Source organism: Plecotus auritus (genome assembly GCF_963455305.1).
Source record: "Plecotus auritus genome assembly, chromosome: 7".
Classification (NCBI taxonomy): domain Eukaryota; kingdom Metazoa; phylum Chordata; class Mammalia; order Chiroptera; family Vespertilionidae; genus Plecotus; species Plecotus auritus.
Genome location: NC_137774.1, coordinates 19266783 through 19284478, shown reverse-complemented (window position 1 = coordinate 19284478; position 17696 = coordinate 19266783). Strand labels below are relative to the sequence as shown.

Genomic DNA, 17696 nt, shown 5'->3' with positions numbered 1-17696 from the left:
ATATTTTGTGCAAACATGCCCTGCCCTCTTTCCTTCTCTGGCATTCGATGTTATCATAGCCAGATTCCCATGTGTGCTTAGGTCTATTTCTGGATTCTCTGTTCGATTCCACTGCACTGCTTCCTCTGCAGTACAAATTATTTTGGTTACTGAAGCTTCAAAATATGTTCATAATAATACCAATCTCTTTTTTTTTTATAATACCTACTTTCCTTTTCCTGCACATTAATTTTTCCAGATGAGATATTATCATTTTGGTTGAACTTCCCTGCACATGGAGAAAAAATCCTATTTAATAACAATGCAAATAAATATTAATTTTTATAAACTAATTTACTACATAGCATCTTTAGAAAATATACACATCTAGGCATATATCTTTTTATTTACTCAAAGTATCCTTTTATATCTTCAGTAAAATTTCAATTATTTCTTTGCATTATCCTGAAGATTTGTTACATTTATTCCTAGTTGAGGTTTCTTTTTTGTTGTTCAGATCTTTCCTTTCGTTATGATTTTTTAAAATATGTAAAATGTAACCAGGTTAAGAAACAGAACTTTATCAATAACCAATACATCTGAAGCTAGCGTGTTCCACCCCAGGTAGTCATTATCCTAAGTCTCTTTCATGGATTTGCCACCCATGTATGTATCCCAAATAGTATCAAGTTTGGCTTTTGAAAACTCAGTACCAGAATAAAACCTGCTCCATGAGTGAAAGAGCAATATTGTCACTATTAAAAGAACGTTACTGAGAAAAAAATAACTTTTCTCTGGGTCATAGTTTACAAGAGCCTCTTCTGGTAAAATCCAAGGGCAAGTTCATGAGCAAGACCTAGAAGGCACTGGGCTCACCACACTCAGAGGATCTGGCAGACTGCATGTAAACAGGTACTGCAGACAGGATCTGAAGAGGACTGCTCTGCTTTCCTATTTCTGGGCCTTCTGAGGATTCTGTGGTGTAAACTGTGACAATTCTCAATTCTCTCCCTTCTTGGGTACTTACCATTTGTACAGCTGCACTATTACTTCCAGTTTTACTGGTGCTGTATTCTCTCTTGTTCCCCTTGTCCCTGTGGGTTTATGCTTTTAAAAAAATCCCTCTGCCATAGTTTTGGTGGAGCTCAGCAGGGAGCAAACCTAAATGTGCTTATTCAATTTGTTATTTTTAACTCAGAACTTCTACTGTATTTTCCACATGGTTACTGTTTATATACATAAAACCTATTGTTCAATATGGCTGCCATCTTACTTCATTTTCATATTGTTTCTGCTAGTTCTTCTAAGTATATAATTAGATCAACTGCATAGTAATTGTACCTACTGGTATACCGGCCAATATATGTCTTCTCTTAACAAACTGCCTTGCCTAAAACTTTTAAGAAACATTAAAAGACGGTAGTAATAGCTGGCATATTTGTTTTATATCAGAGTATTAATGGGAATGCTTAAAGAGTTTCACCAAAAACCATGATGGTTTGATTGAAATACGTCTTTACAAAAAAACAAAAAACAAAAGACTCTTCATCTCTTCCTATTTCCCAATGTTGTTTTTTTTAAAGAATTAATAATGAACTTGTTAATAAACAAATATATTCTTGGCATCTAATGAGATGATCAAAGTTTTCTTTCTTTGATGTATTAAAATAGCATGGTATTAGTAATCTCCTAAGAATGGACAAGTTTTCCATGCTAGGGGAAGTCGATTTAGCTATTGTGAAATTCTTTAAATTTACTCCTAAATGTATTACCTAATGTCTTAAGATATCTTGAATGCATACTGTGTGCCATTAATTATTTATCAATGGTAAATATTAATAAAGATAGGGCTATAATTTTCAATTTACCTATTCATCAGTTTCTATTTATCAAGTTTTATACTAACAGAAATAATAATCTACAAGATTTCCTTCGTTTTCTATTTTGTGAAAGTGTTTAAATAGAATTATCTGTTTACTGAAACTTGAATAACTTCTCTATGAAGTCATCTGGTCCTGTCCATCTCCTGTGACAGCCTTTAAACTGAACCAGAAATCCTCCTCCTGTCTCAGAAGAGTGTAGCCTATGGCCTACTCCAGTGGTCGGCAAACTGCGGCTCTGCTGACTAATGAGTTTGCCGACCACTGGCCTACTCAGTCCAATGATTGAGATCCGTGGGGCTCCTCCTCCCCCACCTCTTCTACCCAAAAGCAGGCGCCCTTTTCTCCGTGGATGCAGGAAGCCTGAGTACTGCATTAGTGGACCCTGTGAAGGGTAAATCCCTAGCACCAGTGAGAGAAAATCGCTTGGCTGGTATGTCCCATTTTCTATTCTTGATATTGGTTCTTTAATTTTCTGCCCCCTCACTCCTTTTCTGATAATCATTTCAGGGATTTATAAATTATAATTGTATCTAAGGCATATTTATTTTCTATTTCATGAAATATATACTATTTGATATTCCTTAATATTTCCTTTCTTTGGGTTGATGTCTTGAGATTTATACCTCGCTAATTATTTTTAGTTTTCTTTTTCAATATAAATGTTAAAGGCTACCAATTTGCCCTGGGTACTCTTTTTTTTTTTTTTTTTTTTAATCCTCAACTGAGGATATGTTTACTGATTTGAAAGAGAGAGGAAAGGAAGGGGAGGATGGCATGACAGAGAAAGGTGGGGGGAGAGGGGAAGGGGGGGAACGGTGGTCAGTTTCCTCCCATATGCTACCTGCATGGAACCTGAAACCTTTTTAATATAAGGGATGACGCTCCAACCAACTAAGCCATCCAGCTGGGGCTTCCCTGGGCACTCTTTAGTTATAGCCCCCAAATGTCAATATATGTAGTATTCTCATAAACTTTCCATTCAAAATGTTTTCCAGCCCTAACTGGTTTGGCTCAGTGGATAGAGCGTCGGCCTGCGGACTGAAAGGTCCCGGGTTCGATTCCGGTCAAGGGCATGTACCTTGGTTGCGGGCACATCCCCAGTGGGAGGTGTGCAGGAGGCAGCTGATCGATGTTTCTCTCTCATCGATGTTTCTAGCTCTCTATCCCTCTCCCTTCCTCTCTGTGAAATATCAATAAAATATATTTTTTAAAAAAAATGTTTTCCAGTTTTCAATATGATTTTTCTTTGACCACCTGGTATTTATTTAGAGGTATATTTCTTAAGTTTCAAGCATAAACCCTTACACTGCTTTAACCTTTTACCACAAATGTCCATATCTGTAAATAATACTGTAACACTGTATTAGCATACATGTTTTTAAATTTTACATAAATGGAATCATACTCCATGTACTTTTTAGGAAAAGAGTTGCTTTCACTCTGTTGTACATTTATGAGATTCAATCTCACTGACACTTATTGTTCTACTTTGTTTTTCACTGCTATCTGTGGTCCATTACAGAACTGCACCACAATTTCAACATGCCTGATCCTGAGCATTTAAGGGTTATTAGCAAATTTTCACCTCTACAAAGTGTTATTAAAAAATTACCTTTCTACATGTATTTTCATATACACATGTAAGGTTTGACTAAGGTATTTAGTTATGAGACGTTTTCTACTTTGTTTTTACCAAATTTTTCTCTAAAATGCTTGTAGCAACCATTATACTAGTTGCTCTTTTAATCAGCAATGTAGCAGAATTCTCCTTCTATTATGTCACATTTTTGCCAATACTCTTTAAATTTTTGACAATCTGAAGAATGTGTAATAGGTCCTACTTTTGTTTTGAAATCTTATTGTTGAAAGTATTGTTACATGTCTTTTTTTTTTTGCCCCACTGACCCCTTCTAGTCCACCCCCAGCCCCCACCTCATGCCTTTACCACACTACTGTCTGCATCCAAGGGTTATGCATATATGCATACAATTTCTTTGGTTGATCTCTTCCCATCCAGCCACCCCAGACTTCTCTCTGAGATTCAACGGTCTGTTCCATGCTTCTATGTCCCTGGATCTATTCCTAGTTATGTGTTTTTTTAATCTTAATTTTTTTTATTTTAGAAGAGAAAAAGGGAGAGGGAGAGGGAGAGAGCAACATTCATCAGCTGCCTCCCGCACAACCAGGTATGTGCCCTGACCGAGAATCAAAATAATTTCCTCACCTTTTAATGAATAGTTCACTCTTTCTAATGCTATTTCTATCATAAATTGTATTTCTATATGGGGGCTGGACTACTTCCGGACTGTTTATTCTGTATCACTGGCCTACTTGTTTTAACTTTGCATCTATAACACAGTATTGTAGCTACCAAATAAGTTTTGTTACCTGGTAGGGCAAGTCCTACCTTATCGTACATACCTTTTCTATTACTGCCCCTTTCCATATAAATTTTCTAATCATCTTGTCAAATCCTACAGAAAGCTCAATAATAATTATCAATGTTATTGAAATTAATTTATATATTAACACAAGGTAAACTGTCATTTTCAAGACACTGAGTCTTCCTATACATAAACATGAAATATATTTCCCTTTATTTATTCTTTTTTTCCCTTTTATTTACTGATTTTTTTAGAGAGACAAAAGAAGGGAGAGGGAAGGGTGGAAGGTGGAAGGAGGAAGGGGGGAAGGGAGGGAGGGAGGGAGGAAGGGAGGGAGGGAGGAAGGGAGGGGGGAGGGAGGGGAGAAGAGGGAGGGAGGGAGGGAGGGAGGGAGGGAGGGAGGAGGAAGGGAGAGAGAGAGAGAGAGAGAGAGAGAGAGAGAGAGAGAGAGAGAGAGAGAGAGAACTGGTTTGTTCTACTTATTGGTTGATTCCTGTATGTGCCTTGACCAGGGATCAATCCTGCAACCTTGGCACATCAGGACCAGGCTCGAACCAACCCAGCCATTGCTATTTAGGTATTCTGTAATATTTTTCAATAAAGGCTACAATTTTCTCTTAGATTTAGATTGTTCTTAAAGCTTTATTATTGAATATCACAATAAATAAACATTTTCTAAATAAAGTATTTAAATTCCTAGATATTTTCTTAGAAGTCACCTAGAAGTAGTTGACCACAGTTTTGCCAGAAATGGAAGTCCTATTATTAACTTCTAATTTTCCTGAATCATGGTCTCTAAAATTTTTAAAAATTCAGTGTTCTATTTTTATCTCACCTTTTCATATTAAAAAAGTTATTTCATATGTTACCACAAGTGTCACTAAGTAACCTGTTTAGAAGACTAGTTATAATGACAAACAGAAAGAAAAAATACCTCAACAGTTTTTTTACAAATTGAAATCCATCTTCATTAGAATGTTCAATATTCAGGAACAAATTTATAAAAGGCATGATTTAATCACTCCAAAAAGTTATGTTTGAGTATTGGGAGTTTTATTTAGCAACATTTAGATTAGCTTTAGTTCTCAAAGAAGTGTTCTCTGCCATCAGACAGGTGGCTGCCTGCTCCACTAACACAAGTTTCAGGACAATCACTGAATAGGAGAACGTTGGGAAAGAATGGTTTGGCGCAAGTCTGGAGTTAAATGCAAGAAGGAACAACGGAAATACAGTACTGCCTCTGACTGTCTCCTGGCTTTACCCTGATAAAAGAAAGCCGTAAGGAATAGAATAAAGGCGTGCCACCCATTTAGTTCTCCTCTTCAGGGGTGCGGTCTGTAGCATCTTAGCTTTACCCGTTTTTGTTATCCTAGGAAGAATTAAGTCCATTCCATTTGTGGACGCCTCTACTGGTAGCAGGAGTTATAGCCAAAATAGGAGGAAGAAAAGAGAAAGTATCCGTAAGATTTATATGGGGAAAACACCAAAGAAAACTGAGAGCAACACTTAGCCAATGAAAAATGTTTAGTAGGTATAAATGAACTTTTCCTTAAAAAAAATTTTCATTATAAAATAAAACAGATGTTGAAAGCAACACAAAGCTTTGTTCATATTTTTAAAATGGCAGTGTTTTATCTTTGGAGAGGATCCTGTAGGTAGAACGATTCTTACTTTTCACACAGAAAAATAATTTACATTTTTACCATAGCTTGTATTAGTTTTATTGTAATACTTTTTTTTTTTGGCGCGAATGCAGTCCCCCACTACCACAAATTATGCAGCCGAGTTTCCCACATTTGGGGAAATTGCAGGAGTGCAATGGATAAGCCTTGCCCTGGGAAAACCACCTTCGTGATCATGGTATCTCCCCTACCAGGTAAGTATGTGTAGTAACTTCTTAAAGACTAACTAAAGTTAAAATAAATAAATAAAAAAGCCCTGGGGTGAAAAAGTAGATTCAAGGCACTAAATGTATCATTTTTATTTTTTTAAAACCATCTGAAGAAGTTACAGAGCTCTTGACCTACTTAGGAACTAACATGATCTTTGGCCACACATTCAACTCTAAATAAATTAGATGCGTAGTACAGTACCTGAAACATTCTAGAATAAATATTCAAAAAATATGAATGCTCTTTTTATTCTATAATAAAGATGCTTTTTACTGTAGAAAATATTTACTTCATATACTTGATGTACTTTGATCTTCATTACAATTCTGTATCATAAATTAGTACTAATGTTCACTCATGTTTATATCTTATTATACAGGAGGAAAATGAGGCCAAGAAGAATTAAGTCTTTAATATGCTCTTTTAAATACATTCACTTTCATTCTCAATAGACTATTCTTCCAAAAAGGAGTCTCACACACCATTCACAGGGCTCAGAATTCACTTACCTGGTGTGTCCTAAAGATTCCCGCCATATTGGTAGCATCACAACTGGTTTAACTGCACACTCCAAAATAGCTAAAGCCAGCGCAAATTCTCTGGGTTTGCTACACATCTGAACTGCCTTGATCCAATTTGCCCTATATTTCAGAAGGAAAAACAAACTTTCACTTTGCTGATCCTAAGTTATAAGCACAAGAGTTGTAATTTACGATACCTCCATCTTACAGGACTTAAGTTTCTAGGCTAAGCAGGTATAAATATACTGTTACTGGAATTTTCTATCTCACAAAATCATAAATTTTGACCATTGAAAGGAATCCCAAAGGTCAATTAGTCCTTCAACTTCTTAAACCGTCTACAGTGTTCTGTTCCTTTGGTCTCTACTTCATTCCAGGGATAAAGAGTTTGTTTTCCAGAAATCTCCCAAATGTTAGTGTTGGTTCAGTAACTTAGAAGTATACTCACATCACTAATGCCCTCAGTGTTTAGCTGACTAAACTGATTTCACTCAATTCATTGGTAATGACCATTTTAAGTACACATCTGCAATGATCATTTTGTAGTCACTATATTCACAGCAATAAATGAACCTTAGTTTCCTTTACCTGTGTGAAGCCCAATTGGGATGAAGAAAAGATGAAGGGATATTGTTTTCCAGTTGGGTGATGGTTAGTCTCAGAGTAGATATTGTAAGAACTTTGGACCCGTGGACAGAACCATTCCATTTGAACTCTCCTGCTGGAGTCAGACAGAATTTGTGTGCAAGATGTCTTCTCTTATCATGGTCTTCCCTGTGTTGGTGCTTATTCAAAGCAAATGAATTGGTGGAGTATTGATTGTGGTAGACACGATATTTCCCTTCTTGACCCAACTTAAAATAATTGTTGATATTTCCTTTCATGACCACTTCCTTTTTGGTGCTCAAACGCGAAATTTCTCCTTGAGAGTTAACTACCAGTACCTGACAAAGAAAATAAAAAGACTTAATTGTTTATATCAAATATGCAAATTGATCAATTGTCTTTCAGTAATTTGTAATGTAATCATTCCAAATAAAATACATCTTATGACTGAACTTCTGAAGTTTAAAAGTTAAAGCTATGTTTATAATTAAAAGCTCAAAATATGTCTGCCAAAAAGGAAGAAAACTAACCTCTATTAAATGTCTATTATATGTCAGACATAATTATTTTCATGCATCTCAAATATACACACAAAAGTACATGTGTAAATTATTCACCAATCATTATTTCAAGCCTACAATATATATAGGTTAAGGAAAAAGGAGGGCATTACATGTACTATTCCCCAAAAAATATATTCCTAAAAATACCTTTTCTTCTGCTCCTTTTATCAATTTCAGCTTTAGTAGAAGAGCCTGAGGATAATCTAAAATAATGTTTTCAAAGAGTTGATGCCAGTCCTTTTGTGGATTATGAAATCAATAGTGGGCCTTATTCAGCTTTTTTTTTAAATGAAATATAATAAAATAAAAGAGAAAATAACAGAATGCATCCCACACAGTACTGCAAAATACTATTTCAGGACACTTTTGAGCGTACTAGGGGGCTATGAAAAATGTCTTACTGAGGATCAGAGTAAAAAAAGACGTTTAAAAGCCAGTGTTTTAAATCAATTCGTATGTTATGAACAATGCATATTCTTGCATATCTACGCTGCAAATGATTCTCAACTGGGAGATATCATTGTAGTCATTACTCTGTCACCATAGCTACTTGAGGGGCAGAAATACTGAGTCCTGGCTTCAATCTTTTCGTTCACAATGAGAGCTGGGAAGCTGTGCTGTTCTATGCACTGTACTCTGCAATCAAGGAGTAAGTCCTATCCTTTCTCTTTTCTTTTTAATATATTTTATTGATTTTTTACAGAGACAAAGGGAGAAGGATAGAGAGCTAGAAACATCGATGAGAGAGAAACATCGATCAGCTGCTTCCTGCACACCCCCTACTGGGGGTGTGCCCACAACCAAGGTACATGCCCTTGACCGGAATCGAACCTGGGGCCTTTCAGTCCGCAGGCCGACGCTCCATCCACTGAGCCAAACCAGTCAGGACAAGTCCTATCCTTTCGCTGCAGGTTCACCTAAAATGATTCTAGCTGGAGCTGAACATTACATCATCTACAAACAGCCTACTCATTACCCTATGTGAAAAAAAGCCTTGATCTCTTTAGAATTACATACAATAAAACGAATCATAAATAAAGTATACTACACATTTACAGCATTTCTTTGCATGGACTGAAATCCAGGGGCACAACTATACTTCTAAATGTAACACTTTAATTCTTGTTAGCCACTACAGTCTTGGAAGTGGAGAAAATAGAATTCAAAAGGTCTATAAACTTGCTTCCCCTATTTCTAAGGTACAGTAAATGAAATTATTTTTACATTCCAAAAATGTTTGTTTTAAACAGAAAGAACACACCTCTTTGCCCTCCTTAAATAACTTATTTGCTTCATGGGCTGCAGCTGCCACCTGTTGGCTCTTCAGCTGACTAAGCTTGCTGTCTGGATTCCGTAATCTCGTGATAATTCGAGTTGAACCGGATGCTCCTCGTCCACCTCCAGGAGACTCACTTATTTCCCCATTAGACTTTTCTGATTTGAAATCACCTGTTAACAAATGAAAAGCCAGAAGTAATTGCTAACAGTAAGTAAATTAGATATACTACTACTTTATCTAAAACTCATACCTGGTGCACATCTAAGATCCAAAAAGTAAACAGAAAAAGTCCTTGAAGAGCCAAAGCAAATGTATTAATTTTTACAGGGTTTATTTAAAAGAAAGGTATGTCAGAACTTGCTGTGAGTCATTTATTATTTTACAGAAAATTTAAACATGCCAGGTTATCACTTTCAAAGCTCATCTAGAAAACAGTAAGGGCTGCTACAAATTTGTAAGTAACAAATATAAGAACTCAAAATGCACAGTAATAAGATGTTGCCTTATGTAATAAATGTGGATTTCTATATAAAAAGTAAAGGATATAATTAATTTTAGAATGATTTCCATTGAAATTCTGCTTAAATATCTAATGGTTGAAAGCTTATAAATATAAAATGCCAAGTGAATTTTCTCCTAAAAAAATCCAGATAATTATTTGTATATGCAAATAATTATACATATGAAATTAACTATATTAGTTTTTCTTAATATAATAAAGGCCTCTCACATTTTCATTGTGACTTAATTTTTAAGACAGGAATAATTTCTGCTTTCCCATGAATCTCACTTAGGCTGAAAATTTCTATACTGTCTGAAACGATTGCATCACTATCCAATTTCCATTGGCCAAATAGTTGAACAAGATCTAATTTTTCTTTTTTAATTTAAAGCTTTGTGAAATTAAGACAGTGTGGCATTGGCAAATGGAAAACTGAACAGAAAACTTACTATACTTTATAATATAAAGATGAGATTCTAAGTAGATTAAAAAAACGGATTGGGAAAAATAGGTATCTATTTTGAAAAATATGGAAGTTAAAACAATTCAGTAAACATTGTTAATCTTATGTATTCAACACCCCTTCTTTCCTTTGGGGATATGCTTTCCCCCCACTACAATCATGATTCTGCCAGGACTGCAAATAAGTATCTTGCCCTGTGTATGGAGTGAGCAAACTCATCCAGCTTAGCCAGAGAGAGCATATCACTCGTTGGCCACAGTGATTGTCCCAGAATTGGTATGTGGTCCAGCATACTATTCCAATCTTGAAAATCTGAAGATGGAGAAACAGTACTGCTTTAGAAAATTTGGAGATGGAAAAAGGGCATTAATGAGCATAAAGCTTATAAATTAAAGGTTGGCCACTTTTACCTCACAGCATGGATAAAACATCCAATAGTAAGAGATAAGCCCATCATGAGGGTGAGGGAGTGTTGAACATGAGGGGAAGATCAGTGATAACCTCACTGAGTTATTACTGGTCCAATAATGCCCCTGGTGCTGTCATTACTTCTGTACTTCCCAATTGTATGTGCCAATAAAATTCCCTTTTTGTTTTAAGCAAGTCTGGTGAATTTCTGTCACATATAATCAATAAATTCTAAACAATCCAGCAGAGTATATGAAGATTTTGATCCCAAAATATGGCAATGACTACATCAAGATGTAGTAGGGGTACTGGACATTTTGCCATCCCAGGCTGGAAAACTAGAAACGTCCAATGTATGTCAGCAAAGCAGCTGGTAGGACTACCAACAGTGTCCCTTGGGCCCCAAACCATAAGCCTACCCATGCTGAAGGTTTATGCCAAGATGTTGAACCATGATGGCTATGTCTTGAGACCATCTATAAAGTCCTACAATAAAGACTTTTTAGACATTGTCTGGTCTAGGCTGGACTTCCAAAAAAATCAGAAAGGGAATGGCACAGAGCTTTTAAAAAGAAGCCCTTCAAGCAAAATTTACTGCAAATAAGGGGAAGGAGACAGAAAATTCATCCTTGGGGTAAAACTTGAAAGGAAACCAGGGGGCGAGTGGAGGTCCTTATACCCCTTGCCCAAAGGCCACACTATTAAGGGGCCAATCACTTAGAAGCAGCCTGGAGGCAGAGTACAGAGCTGCTTCCTCTGCAGCTCAATGTTTAATGATGTGAGGAGGAAGAAGTTTAGACAGACTATTCGCCTGAGGGCCAGTAGAAGAGGTTTACCTTCAGGAACCCCATTTATGGCCATTAGGTACTAGCTGGGTACCCAAGCAATCTATAAGGGAGTACCACTGCCAGAGAAAATGCCAAATCTGTCAAGCTAGAATGTATGATTAGTCAAACCTATAGCAATTCTCAGCAACCCATCCCTGACAACAGCCAGCCAGAACTAGGCTGCTAAAACAGAAAACCCTCTAGAAGGGAGATCTTCCCATAGGCTCCTCACTTCTCATCCACAGCCAACCTCCCAGAAAACCAATGGCAGCAAGATTTATCAAAGAATGGCTCGTGGATTTTGAGATCAAGGTAAGCCACATCTAGACCTAATAAAAAATATACATCTAAAAGTCTAAGCAACCGGCCAACCTTCCGACCGGTAGCTATGACACGCACTGACCACTAGGGGGCAGACGCTCAACGTAAGAGCTGCTGGGCTGTGGTGATGTGGCAGCTGCAGTTCTCGGGTGAAACAGAAAGGAAGGAGCCTGATTCCGGGGTACATCACTCGAGAACCACCCTCTCGCAATCTGGGACCCTTCGGGGGATGTCAGAGAGCCAGTTTCAGCCCAATCCCCGCAGGGCAGGCCGAGGGACCCCACCAGTGCACAAATCTGCACACCAGACCTCTAGTAAAAAATAGTAAGACAAACACAGAAAAAGATATCCAAGACACAATTATAATTACCAAATACAATTTTGGGAAAATAAATTTTTTTAAACTTCCAGTTGTGAGTAAGATCTTGGCATTATGTTAGGCAGAAGCATTTTTTAATTTGAATACACAAGTTTGTGCTAAGCTACCAAAGGGTAGAATTGTGGTTTTTTACTGTTTTCTATCTTTATAGCATCTCTCTTTCTTGGAAACCACTCCCACTCCAATCATATACTTTTGCTGGAGCCATCAATCATAATACCTTGCCTGCCCTGGCCACAGGAGTGGGAACAATATGTCCAAGATAGGGCACTCAAATTCCTTCCTCAAGGGCTTTGGATTTGGAGCAGGAGTAGTGGCCTTGCCTTTGGGTCACAGACCTTGGGAAGATATGAATACAAACTGCTGATGCCACTTGGGAAAAGCCTGTCTGTATTAGGAGAGAATGAAGTTAACATACAAACATACACAGATGCAAAAGGTGAGAGTGAAAGAGGAAGACACAAAGAGTTTTGATACCTGAGGGTCCAGTTATCCCTGATGATGGCCTGGACTTCCCCATTACACAAGCAATTAAATTCCCTTTTCACTTAAACTAGTTTAAGCTGATTTGGTCACTTGCAATTGAAAAAGTCCTAATTAAAACAGGTCCTCACTTCATACAATGCATAAAATTATACTCCAGAAGGATAAAAAACAGTTATAGAAGTATTATGCAAAATAACCATTATATATTTTCTTGGGATAGGGATGATCTTCCTTAATAAGAAACAAAATCCAGAGAAACCCTAAAGAAAAAGACTGATAAATTTAACTACAAAAAAAGGTAAAAATTTCTGTACAACATAACAGAGTTAAAAACAAGCAATGACTATATAAGTATACATGCAAAATCAAAGATTAATAGCCATAAAACTTTATAAAGCATCCTTAAAACTCATTAAGGAAAAATATCAAAACTCAATAGGAAAAAATGAGCAAATGATGTGAAAAAGCAATTCACAAAGTTGAGCAAATACACAAAAAGCAATTCAACCACATTAGTAAGCAGGGATCTACAAATTTTAAAATGAAATACTTTACCATTGGCAAAACTCTAAGAGACTGATGATGCTGAACTTAGGTCAGTGTATGAAAAACTACATATGTATGTAAATTATCGGCACAAATCACTTTTCATGTACAATGAAGCAGTAGCCATCACTACTTTACCATGTGCCTAACCATTAGACCCAGCTATTCCACTCACTGTTTCTATACTGCCAAACATACTTGATAAGCACACAAAGATGTATGTTGAGAATGTTAAAAGGCACCACTATTTGTAATAATAAAAAAAACTGTTAACAGTCTAAATGTCCATTATTAAATAAACAATAAATGAATTGTGAGTTATCCATACTGTGAAGTACCATGCAGCAGTTAAAAAGAATGAATTCCATTTATAACACAAAAATATCCATTACATGTATTACCGAGTGAATAAAAACAAGATGCAGAACAATACATGCAAAATGATCCTGTTTAAAAAAAACTTCTTGTAAACATACATTAATGAAACTGCATGGAGAAAGATAAAAATGTTACACACCAAACTGTTGATGGGGGTTACCTTTGGGGAGGAGGGTGTGAAAAAGATCTATTTTCCTGTGTGCTTTTTGTATTTTTTAAAACAAAAACAATGGGTGCAAGTGTTGCTTGTGTTAAAAAAAAAAAAAAGGGAAAAAAATGAAAAGAAAATCTAAATCTTCCCACCCCCATCAAACTTTCATTTTAAAAATGAAAAATGAAAAAAAAAAAAAAAAGGCTTGCTTTAATGTATGAAGTGTATTCTTACCTATCTCTTCTTGAATAGAGACAGGTGTGTGAGACTCTCTTTCTCCATTGTCAGGATCATCAGCTGCCTTAGCAGATTCACTCTGGGAAGAACTTAATTCACTGCTGCTGTTACTGTTTTCCAGATTAGGCTGAATGGAGGTAGTGGTAGCACTAGTGTTACTGCTGTCACATGTCTTGTTAGGTTCTTCTAGAAAAATAGAATACCTGATTTTTACATTGGAAATCACATCAAAATTAACTAATTGTCAGAAAAGACATTTTATTGTTTTAGGATTGCATTACAAAGTTAGATTTTAAAAAGAAAGCTACTCATGTATGAATAATACAATACATGAAAAGAAATTTGTAAGCAACACCCTATGAGTTATTTTTTAAGTTTCCCAGTTTAATAACTCAGACTTTTATCATCTTAGCCTACAGTACAAAGCAGACAATTTTTCAGATACCCCAGAACTAAAGAATAATGCAACTATCTCACAAAACTTACATTCTAGCAGATACTGCAGAAGTGATTTTGTTGAGATAATCCCCAAAATATGAACTTTATATTCTTACTTTTCAAAAAGTATTCAAGCTTTAGGCAGTCTGGGTCAGTGGACAGCACCAGCCTGCAGACCAAAGGGTCCCGGGTTCTATTCCGGTCAAGGGCATGTACCTTGGTTGCAGGCTCCTTCCTGGCCCGGGCCCTGGTCGGGGCTTGTAGGGGAGGCAACCAATCGATGTGTTTCTCTCTGTCTTTCCCTCTCTTCTACTCTCCCTAAAAAGCAATAGAAAAATATCCTCAGGTGAGGATTAATGAAAAAAAAAAAAAAAAAGTATTCACACAGTATTAGAAACAGATTTAAACAGGATTCTTTACCTCTGAAGTTCTCTGCCTGAATTCTATATGCCTCCAAGTTAACTAGAGGTAATACCTAAGTGACTGTTAATTTTAAGAAAAATTTAATAAATTTAAAGCCTCCCTAAGCATTTCACTGTCACTAATAAGATGCTCTTTAAATCAATCACCTAAATTAAAATGTGATTGACAGACCCTAGCCGGTTTGGCTCAGTGGATAGAGGTCAGCCCATGGATTGAAGGGTCCTAGGTCTGATTCCCGATCAAGGGCACATATCTCAGTTGCAGGCTCAATTCCCGCCCTGGTTTTACATTGATGTTTCTCGGAGCTCCAGTGGCGCAGTCGGTTACCGCGCAGTACTTAAAATACATTGATGTTTCTCTCTCTGTTTCTCCCCCTCTCTTTCATCATTCTCTCTAAAAGTTAACGGGAAAATATTCTCGGGTGAGGATTAACAACAACAACAACAAAAAGTTAAGGCCAATAAATATAAGGCAAAAAAAAAGTGATTGACAGTAAATTACAAGGGCTATCTCTAACATAATGAGCTCCTAAATTTTTTTTTTTAGGAAAAAAAACTCAACAACTTGATAGAAAAATGGGAAATTATATGAACAGTCACAAAAGAGATGAAAATGACCTTTATACATATGGAACTATGCTCACAATTCAAACTAAAAGAAATGCAAAATAAGCTATATGAAGAAACTACTTCTCAGCTATCAGTTTGGCAAAAATCCAAGTCTCACAATACACTCAGGTAGAGAGGCAGTGGGTTAACAGCACTCCCAACATTGCTGTGGAAAGGCAAAATGGTCCACAGTGGATAAAAGGAATCTGACAATACCTAGAAAAAATACACATACATTTTCTCTTTAGCAATCCCATGTCCAGAAACCTATCCCAAAATACACTGGCAAAAATACTAAATTACTTATTTATAGAGCTATTCATTGTAGCATTATTTATAATGGCAAAAAAACAGAAGCAAACAAAATGTCCATCAATAGGGCACTGGTTGAATAAAAGATGATATACACAATGAAATATCATACACCATAACAAGGATTGCAGAAATCACTATATCCATATAACCGTATTTATAGTATGCTAACTTTTGTGCAAGAAGGGGAAATATGAGTTTATGAACATATTTTGCTTTTATTTACAAAAACAAACTAACAGCTCTAGCTGGTTTGGCTTAGTGGGTAGAGCATCGGCCTGAGGACTGAAGGGTCCCAGGTTCGATTCCAGTCAAGGGCACATGCCTGGGTTGCAGGCTCGATCCCCAGTAGGGTGTGTGCAAGAGGTAGCTGATCAATGACGCTCTCTCATGACTGATGTTTCTTTCTGTTTCTCTCTCTCTCTCTCTCCCCACCTTTCCTCTCTAAAATCAATAAAAATGTTAAAAAATATTTTTTAAAAAACTGGAATAACCAGAATGGCACTGTAAGGGAAGGAAAGGATCTGGATACGTAGAGAGAAAATGGATGAAAGTAAAAGTTCTCTGCATGTATAGTTATATAGTTTGACTTTGGAATCATACCAAGGTTTTACTTATTTTTATTTTTTAAAATATATTTTATTGATTTTTTACAGAGAGGAAGGGAAAGGGATAGAGAGTTAGAAACATCAATGAGCCCTAACCGGTTTGGCTCAGTGGATAGAGCGTCGGCCTGCGGACTGAAGGGTCCCAGGTTCGATTCCGGTCAAGGGCATGTGCCTTGGTTGCGGGCACATCCCCGGTGGGGAGTGTGCAGGAGGCAGCTGAATCGATGTTTCTCTCTCATCGATGTTTCTCACTCTCTATCCCTCTCCTTTCCTCTCTGTAAAAAATCAATAAAATATATTTAAAAAAAAAAAAAAAAAAGAAAGAAACATCAATGAGTGAGAAGCATCAATCAGCTGCCTCCTGCACACCCCCTACTGGGGATGTGCCCGCAACCAAGATACATGCCCCTGACCGGAATCGAACCTGGGACCTTTCAGTCCACAGGCCGACGCTCTATCCACTGAGCCAAACCGGTTAGGGAGAGGTTTTAGTTTTTTAAAAAACTTAAAATTAAAACAATCTAAACCAAATAAACCCTAATTGTACATCAAGTTATTGGCATAACCTCAATTATTTCAAGTGACTTTGGGACACAGTATTTTGCCTGTACATCCTCAATGGAAATATGGTATAAGGATAAGTAAAGAACTGCAAAAAAAGTCTGCCATTCAGTAGTCTTATTATTACCAATTATATCAGTATTATGAAATTACTAGAATCTATAAAATCATTTGTTCTCATTACTATTTTAATGTACATCAAGATATTAATAATATGTCATCATTAATGGACATCTGCACCAAGATAAAGCAAATATATAATTAAGTCACTGCTGTTAGGCACTAAGGCTTTCAGTATAAGAAAAAAGAGATACAAAAACAAAGAAACTAAGTATGCAATCCTCAATCTGAATTTGAAATGTCAATGTAAACTGATGGTCTTTTTTTTTTATATATATGTATTTTATTGATTTTTTACAGAGAGGAAGGGAGAGTAATAGAATTAGAAACATCGATTCAGCTGCCTCCTGCACACTCCCTACTGCGGATGTGCCCGCAACCAAAGTACATGCTCTTGACTGGAATTGAACCTGGGACCCTTCAGTCCGCAGGCCGACGCTCTATCCACTGAGCCAAACCAGTCAGGGCCTGATGGTCTTTTTTAAAAAAAGTATTTTCTAACTCTACCCACCAAAAAAACCTAGAGGCAGTGACAGCCCAAGAGCAGTAAGTACCCTGAGGCCCAGATTATGGTCTCTAAATATCATTCCCCACCAAAAGAAACCAGAGCTTCTTGGAGAAATGACTAATTCCAAGTCTGAGGTAGAAAATGTGTTCTGAGGTAGAAAATGTGTAAGATAAGCCTCAAACATCTTATACGGCCAAAAAGCAAGGAAGCTATCTAAGACTACTGGATCATAGCAAAAGGACTCAAAAGCCAACGTGAAGGGGCTCTGCTGGTTCACATACGTAAGATGAATTACGACTACAACGGAAACAAA

The 17696-nt window shown here is 36.7% G+C and overlaps 1 protein-coding gene across 1 annotated transcript in view; it reads right to left on the bottom strand.

The window, feature by feature from the left end:
- Nucleotides 1-17696, bottom strand: part of BPTF (bromodomain PHD finger transcription factor) — a 114754-nt gene that overhangs the window by 58739 nt on the left and 38319 nt on the right. Inside the window, 4 exon segments of the mRNA XM_080681331.1 lie at nucleotides 6648-6779; nucleotides 7248-7603; nucleotides 9090-9277; nucleotides 13803-13991. Coding sequence (XP_080537457.1) covers nucleotides 6648-6779; nucleotides 7248-7603; nucleotides 9090-9277; nucleotides 13803-13991 — 865 coding nt within the window.